The following is an 8,194-nucleotide window of genomic DNA, read 5'->3' on the forward strand; positions in this document are numbered from 1 at the left end:
TTGATGACTGTGTAAAGGGAGCTTGACACTGTAGGTCGCCCTGTACTGCCAATTTGTGGGAATACCAGTGTAGAGGGAGCTTTACTCTGTCTAACCCCATGCTGCCCTTGTCCGGGGGAGAGGAGAGAGGAGAAGAGAAGGAAAGTGTAGAGGGAGCTTTACTCTCTGTACTGGCACTTTGATGTGGGAATACCAGTGTAGAAGGAGCTTTACTGTGTCTAACCCCATGCTCTCCTCTGTCCTGGGAATGTTTAATAGGTTGGGAAGAGAGGAAGAAAAGCCAGCTCAAGTATAGCGAGTTTTACTCTGTCTAACCTTGTCCTGGGAGTGCTTGGAGGACAGGGTAGAGGGAGCTTTCCACCTTATTCCCAGTGATTTTAAGAATTGAATTCTGGTTCAAATCTCAAAAACAGCAGTGTGTTACTGGTAGAGAAGCAGTAGTTTGGATTAGTAATGACGTCCTGACTGTTTCTACATGTCTGTCTGTCTGCTAGACAGTATTAACCCTCACTAGCCTAAAAAAGGTGCACATCCCTGTCCAAAACCAGGGTCTCTGTGGGGGAGGAAAAGGAGCCCTTTCCTAGTCGACTTCCTCACCTTAAAAACAGAATCCCCTCTAGCTTCGATAAATTGAGTGCAAAAATACACATACAATGCGGTCTTCTGAGCAACTCTAGCACGGACAGATGTCAAAACAGATTTGTAACACTCCCTCAGATCATTATCAAACCTGCTGTGTTAGAGAACCCACAGTGCTCCCTACCTAGATCCAACTCAACACGCCCATTCCTCCTGAAACAGGGCAGCAGGATTCCACTCTTTTTTTGGAAGACGGGGCTAGAATAAAGTGATCTCCCCTACACCACACACAAGGACTGGAAGAGCGAGCAGGGAAAATAAAACAGTCTGGTTTAATTCAGTTTCCTGGTCAAAGTCGTCAGGGGTAGCCATCACAGAGAGCAGCCAAACATTTCCTGGGAGGCATATGTCATGTAGAGAAAGCCATCTTCTTCCATGTACTCGGCGTAGATCTCAGCCATGGTCAGAGACATACTTGCCAGACTCCTGTCGTTCACCATCATGTAGAAGGCTTGGCTGGATGAGACTGACATTCGACTCCTAAGAGAGAGAGAGAGGGGGGGAAAAAGATTGAGAATCTAAAGAGGATGGAGCTGACTCAATTGGGGAGGGAGATCGCTGTTTAATCTGAATAGGTCAAGTGAAAAAGGAAGAGTGGATCTTAAAATGAGGGGCAAAGTCACTATCTAAGATGTTAAAATAAGGTAAATTCAGAATACTTTAATGTGAGAAATCATAGAGAGGCCTGTAGAATTGTGTGGGAGCTTGACAAATTAATACAGATTTCGTTTTGGCTCAGCACACAATTTTAACCCATTTGAATCCCTCTATCAAACAGCCTCAAAAGCAAGTTGCTACAATCTAGTGTTAGAGCTTTACAAAAACTCCACACACCCCAGAAAGTACAAAATGTCCACACGCAATGCAAGAAATAAGTTTCAACAAGAAAGTATTAATACTCTGCACTAACCTTTTCAGTCTGTTTGTGTATTTTAAACTTGTAAATAAATACAACTTTCTACACCTGAATAGCTGTGTAATGTTTATCAGCTTAAAAAAAAGTGGGGAGTGACGTGTTTGCTAACCAGAGACTGCACACTATGGTGGACGTTTACTAATGCGGGTGGGAGATTGTAGCAGACTTGTCCACTCTAACAAGAGAGTGAGAGTGGACCAGTGAGATCCACTATGTGCAAGACATCATTCTGGTGCAGGGTAAAGTGCTTCAGACTAGAGGCCATTTGAACCACTTCAAGTCCAGACACATCACATTCTAGAGCTCAAGGTCAGCTCAATGCCAGACATGTAGCCTGCTCGCAGCCCCTGGACAAGACTGGCCAATGATGTCTCAATACAGAGCCCAGCATTCCAGTTCGAGAGAGATTAACTCTCCTCTCAGCTTGAAGGGTAGCATTTCACCAAGGCTGGCAAATGGACAGCTCTTCCCCAGGAGATCCCAATCAATACTCCTTCCCAAAAGATGGAGAAGGGCAACAGCTGGAGGAGATCACAAGGAATAAAAGCCAGCTGTTCCCTCACCAGACCCCTACAGTGTGGGCTGAGGCCATTCAGCCCAAGGAGCACACTATCCATTCTCCTGTAGGCCTGCATTTCCCCACAGCTAACCCACCTAGCCTGCACATCCCTGGGCACTATGGGACAATTTAGCACAGCCAACCCACCCTAACCCGCACATCTTTGGACTGGTGGGAGGAAACCCATGCAGACAGGGGGAGAATGTGCAAACTCCACACAGACTAGTCAACGGAGTGTGGAATTGATCCTGGGTCCCTGGGGCAGCAGCACTAACCACTGAGCCACCCTGTCACTGGGTCTAATAGAAAGGAAAGCTGGATTTAACAGATGAGACCGAATGGAGGAAAAAAAAGTGAACGATTCATCATTACATTGGCCAAGGAGCTAACACGGAGTATAGTCCAAGTAACTCAGTATTACAAGGCTCTATAGGGTGGAGAAAGTGAGGACTGCAGATACTGGGGAGTCAGCATGGTGCTGGAAAAGCACAGCAGGTCAGGCAGCATCTGAGGAGCAGGACAATCGACGTTTTGGGCATAAGCTCTTGGTCAGGAATGTGGGGGAAGGAATTTAGAATAAGGGATCACGTGGAGGGGTGAGAGGAGGTGTAGTCAAGATAGCTGTGGGAGTCAGTGGATTTGAAATTGATGTCAATGTTGATGGCCAGAAATGTAGACAGAGGTCTAGGAAGGGGAGGGATGTGTGGGAAATAGTCCACGTGAATTGGAGATCAGGGTGGAAGGTCTTGGTGAAGGGGTAGCTGTGGGAGTCAGTGGGTTTGAAATAGATGTCAATGTTGATGGCCAGAGATGTAGACAGAGGTCTAGGAAGGGGAGGGATGTGTGGGAAATAGTCCACGTGAATTGGAGATCAGGGTGGAAGGTCTTGGTGAAGGTGATGAACCATTTAGCCTCCCTCATGGAAGCACGATGTGGCCCCGATACAGTCATCGATGTAGTGCAGGAGAAGGTGGGGGATGGTGCTGGTGTCACTACTGAAAATGGATTGTTCCACATCCTTTATGAAAAGGCAGGCGTAGCTGGTTACTGAGCTGCACGAGGGAAAAAAAGGGGGGTGATGGAAATGTTTCAGGGAGACAAGGCAGAACAATTACCAAGGTCAGAACAAAAAACGTTGTAATGTGGAAGAGGACTCCGTTAAAATTCCAGAACAAAGATCAAGGAAGGGGTCAGAGGTGGTTAGAGAAATAACTGTCAAGGAGGTGGGGGTGGAGGAATTTAAAAATAGAGGCACTCCCTGACTGGACAGCGAGTGCAAGGAGGGGGACAAGACCGAGAGCAGGTTAATACTTGACAGAGATTGATGGCAGACTTACAGAAGTGGGGTAGTCAATGGGGGGATTGTCGAGACTAGAGACGAGAGAGTTTGTGGGGGGAAAAGGAAGGGTTTCAGACAGACTGTCCTTCAGGTGATCAAACTTATGGCGAAGGAGAGGGATCAGGTTCCAAGCAAAGGGGAGTTCCATCTCTGGGCAAAGTTCCACTGCTTCAGTTCCAGTAAATCCCACTTGCCACGAATAGGGGCGAGCAAGGACTGTAGATGATGGGAGGTTGGAGTGGAAAAGTCTGGTGCTGGAGAAGTACAGCCGGTCAGGCAACATCCGAGGAGCAGGAGAGTCAATGGGAGGACTAAATGGTCCCCATTCACCCTTGGAGGCTGACATTATCCACCCCCCCCCCCCCCCCCCCCCCCCCACAAACCCCATTTTCTGCATAAAATCCATCCTTTTCCTAGCTACCATCAAATCCTGGCAAACAGGACCAGATTAATTTGGGATTCCTGGTTGGCACAGACAAGTTGCACTAAAGGATTGGTTTCCATGCTGTACATCTCTAGCACTAACTCCAGCCTGACTCACTTTGATACATTTTTCCACGCAGTGATCAGTCACTCACTGCAACTCAGCTCCCTCTCCCATGGGGGTGGGGGGGGGAAGAAGCAGTCAATAACAGGAATCCCTACACCATTCCCCTTCCCTCCAGGCAGACCACCCTGTTCACTTCCAAAGCCATCCCCATGGCCTCTATAATCTACAGTGGGATTGGATGGTTGTGGAAGGTTTAATACGAGGATCACCCATACCTGATAATCATCATGAACTGACATAGACTGAGTTCCAGAGGTACAAGGTACTTGGATTTGTCTAAATGAGGTAGGGATCTCTCCTTTGGGTATCGCTCCACAATCACCTGAGGATGAGAGACACACACACACAGATCATGCCATAAGAGTCAATGAAGGACAATTCTATTTAGATTCCAGGGTCCAATACTCCCATCACCCCTTGTGTAGCATTAGCCAAAGGGACAAGGAAAATTGGCATCTATCACCATCATCCAGTGATGGTACCAGAACCAAACCCACTTTATAAACAGTGGCTTCAAGAGCAGGTCAGAGGCTGGGAATCCTGCAGCGAGTAACACCTCCTGACTCTCCTCCCCACCCCCCAAAACCTGTCCCACCATCTACAAGTCAGGAGTGAGAGAGGATACTCCCTACTTGCCCCTGGATGGGGGCAGACCCAATAAAACTCAAGCAGCTCGACACCATCCAGGGGCAAAGTCACCCTCACAAATCAGTGGCTGAGGGAGCAGATGTGGTGCCAATGCTCAGTAGCAGCAGTGTGTACCCTCTACAAGAGGCACTTAAACAACGCAAAAACTCCTTGTCTAGAGTACCAGGGAGGTTAAGTGCTGTCCCAGCCAACATTGATCACTCGAATGGGGCGATTCACCTCAAAGGCAGCTACAGATTGACCACATTACTGTCGACCAGACCAGGTAAGGATGGCAGACTTCCTACCCTTCAGAAAAAAAAAGGGGGGGGACATTAATGACCCAAATGGGATTTCAAAACAATTACTGATTTACAGTCACCAGTTCCAAATTTATTACTGATTCAGTCAAAACTCAACCAGTGGTTCAAGTCAGAGGGATTTGCTCCCCCATCCCCATATGGAACATTTCAAACAGGTGACAGTTCCCAATTTTTTTTAATTTAAAAGGAGGTTGGGGCTAGAAAACAAAACATGAGCTTCAAAGTCCTGGAGCTTTGAAGAATAAAAGGGCATTTAATTAATCCCTTCAAGTTCTAGTAGTCTAGGGTGAAACAAAAACACGAAGAGTGATTTAGACCAGTTGCAATAAAGAGGTACTCATTTGAGTAATCTGCATTAACCAAACTAAAACGAGACGAACATGACTTAATTTTTTTTCTAACATGGATAATCTGACAGTCACGGACAGGGGGGTTAGACCCTAATCGGATATACTTGCCTGCATATTCGCAAAAGGAAGTGATTTAAACTATATATATTTTTTAAAATGTAACAATGCAAACAAAATCCTGGAAATTATAGTGCAACGCACAGTCTCCTGATACACGTCCCCTCCTCTCCAATCCCACCCCTCACCATTTGAAGTTTTAAAAAAAAAAGTCTTTTCACTAACCGGTAGCTTGCTGGGATATTTATTACGAATGTTGATTACTTCATTTCTCCTCATTGCTTAAAAAACAATATATAAAAAAAATGTTGTTAATAAACAGTTTGATTCCTAAACAAAATTCTGAAGTGACTGAAAGAGAAGCAGAATTGAAGAGGTTTTAGAACTCGATTTAATAATTTAAAAAAAAAGAGGTTGGAAACAACTATAAACAGAATGGAACGACACATGCATTTCATAAAGAGGGTGATTTTAATAATAAAATCTTCACCCAAGCTACGCCGCTCCTTGAAGGGTCTACAGTCCAGGGTCCTGTCTGAGGGAGCCATGTCCTGCTCCAAAAGTGACTCTCTCTCTCAGTAGAGATAAAAACTTATTCTGCTTCCCCACCTCCTCTCTTGTTAAAACGGTCTCATCCACCCACAGCCCGTGACTTTTAATATTCCCTCCATCCAACACCCTCCCCCCCAGTCTTAACTCCAAATTAACCAGTTTCACATCGACAATATACATGGGCAAGGTGATCCCTTTTCACTAAACCAATTAGCATCTGCTGGAGCTCTGGTTTATGTGACCCTTTAAGGGGCGTTAACCAATTGGTCTGGTTTCAAATAGTTAATTTGTGACAAATGGCTGGAAAAGCTCAGCAGGTCTGGCAGCAAGGCAGGAGGCTGGGGGAACACAGCAAGGCAGGCAGCATCAGGAGGGACAGGCAGGAGGCTGGGGGAACACAGCAAGGCAGGCAGCATCAGGAGGGCAGGCAGGAGGCTGGGGGAACACAGCAAGGCAGGCATGAATGTGGCGGCGCTCTGAAAGCTGTTGCCTCCAATTAAACCTGTTGGACTATAACCTGGTGTGGTGTGATTTTTAGGAGGGACAGGCAGGAGGCTGGGGGAACACAGCAAGGCAGCATGAATGTGGCGGCGATCTGAAAGCTGTTGCCTCCAATTAAACCTGTTGGACTATAACCTGGTGTGGTGTGATTTTTAACGTTATCCACCCCAGTCCAACACCGGCTCCTCCAAATCAGAACTTTCAAAAGTGCTGTCGACAAGATAACCTGGAGGAAGGCTGCTGAAGATTAGAAGTTGGGTCTTGCCTAATGGCAAGGGAGAAAGCGAATTCTTTGGTATCAGTTAAACAGCTAAATTCTATTCCATTCCTAATGTTTGAAGTAATACAGGGACACGTGGTAAGGTTAATAACATCAAAAAAGGAAATCAAAGAATGAAAGAAATTAAAGATGGGAGGACAGGTGATGCGCTGTAGCTGCGGCATGTGGGAGCTCCTGGCTGCCAGTGGGAGCCAGGGCAACTGTGTCTGTCATGGATGGTTTATGGCTTGGGGAAGCTGAGGGATAAAACTGGAGTGGACGTGGCAAGCCAAGGCAGGAGAACAACATGGTAATATGGGAATTCAAGGTCAGGGAATGGCCGGAAGGGACAGAGAAAACGAATTCAGGAATACCCCAAGGCTACATGTTTACAAACGCAACAAAGGGCTCAATATCTGAAAGTGCGGCAGCGTTCATTACACAAAGCGATAGTGCCCCTTGAAGCAGGTATTATGGGAATGTGGCTACAGGGTGACAAGGATTGGATCCTGAATATCGAGGGGAATGTGACATTGGCGAGAGATAGGAAGCTCAGGAAAGATGGAGGGGACGCACTGATTATCAGGATGGCATTGTGCAATGGCTAGATGCAAGGGAAAGGTGTTAGATGGTTGGAGGATGTAAAGACAGCACAGGATGAGTAAAAGGTTTATCAAAATTAGAAATTAGAGAATGAGAGCAAGCTGGCTACACATTTAAAGGAGGATAGCAAGAGTTTATGCAGATATTTAAACAGGAAAAGAGTGAGTAAATTGAGTGTTGGTCCTTGAAGGAATGATGGTGAGGACAGGGAAACAGTGGTTTAATGTCTCATCTGAAAGATGGCACTTCCCACAGTGCCCGCTCCCTCAGCACTGACCCTCCGACAGTGCCCACTCCCTCAGCGCTGACCCTCCGACAGTGCCCACTCCCTCAGTGCTGACACTCCGACAGTGCCCACTCCCTCAGCACTGACCCTCCCACAGTGCCCTCTCCCTCAGCACTGACCCTCCGACAGTGCCCACTCCCTCCCCTCAGCACTGACCCTCCAACAGTGCCCACTCCCTCAGTAATGACCCTCCAACAGTGCCCACTCCCTCAATAATGACCCTCCGACAGTGCGGCACTCCCTCAGCACTGACCCTCCGACAGTGCGGCACTCCCTCAGCACTGACCCTCCGACAGTGCGGCGCTCCCTCAGCACTGACCCTCCGACAGTGCGGCGCTCCCTCAGTAATGACCGTCCGACTGTGCGGCGCTCCCTCAGCACTGACCCTCCGACAGTGCGGCGTTTCCTCAGCACTGACCCTCCAACAGTGCCCACTCCCTCAGCATTGACCCAGCGACAGTGCCCACTCCCTCAGCACTGACCCTCCGACAGTCCCCACTCCCGCAGCAATGATCCTCCGACAGTGCCCGCTCCCTCAGCACTGACCCTCCGACAGTGCCCGCTCCCTCAGCTCTGACCCTCCGACAGTGCCCACTCCCTCAGCACTGACCCTCCGACAGTGCCCACTCCCTC

The 8,194-nt window shown here is 47.8% G+C and overlaps 1 protein-coding gene across 1 annotated transcript; it reads right to left on the reverse strand.

The window, feature by feature from the left end:
- Nucleotides 1-892: 892 nt before the first annotated feature.
- Nucleotides 893-6,047, reverse strand: map1lc3c (microtubule-associated protein 1 light chain 3 gamma). The gene is made up of 4 exons (XM_043686297.1): nucleotides 5,851-6,047; nucleotides 5,586-5,641; nucleotides 4,219-4,325; nucleotides 893-1,119 (listed from the first exon to the last, which is right to left on the reverse strand). The coding sequence occupies exons 1-4, from the start codon at nucleotides 5,906-5,908 to the stop codon at nucleotides 951-953; spliced, it is 390 nt and encodes a 129-aa protein (XP_043542232.1). The 5' UTR covers nucleotides 5,909-6,047; the 3' UTR covers nucleotides 893-950.
- Nucleotides 6,048-8,194: the final 2,147 nt, after the last annotated feature.

The sequence above is a fragment of the Chiloscyllium plagiosum genome, unplaced genomic scaffold, assembly GCF_004010195.1.
Source record: "Chiloscyllium plagiosum isolate BGI_BamShark_2017 unplaced genomic scaffold, ASM401019v2 scaf_6487, whole genome shotgun sequence".
NCBI classification, from domain to species: Eukaryota; Metazoa; Chordata; class Chondrichthyes; order Orectolobiformes; family Hemiscylliidae; genus Chiloscyllium; species Chiloscyllium plagiosum.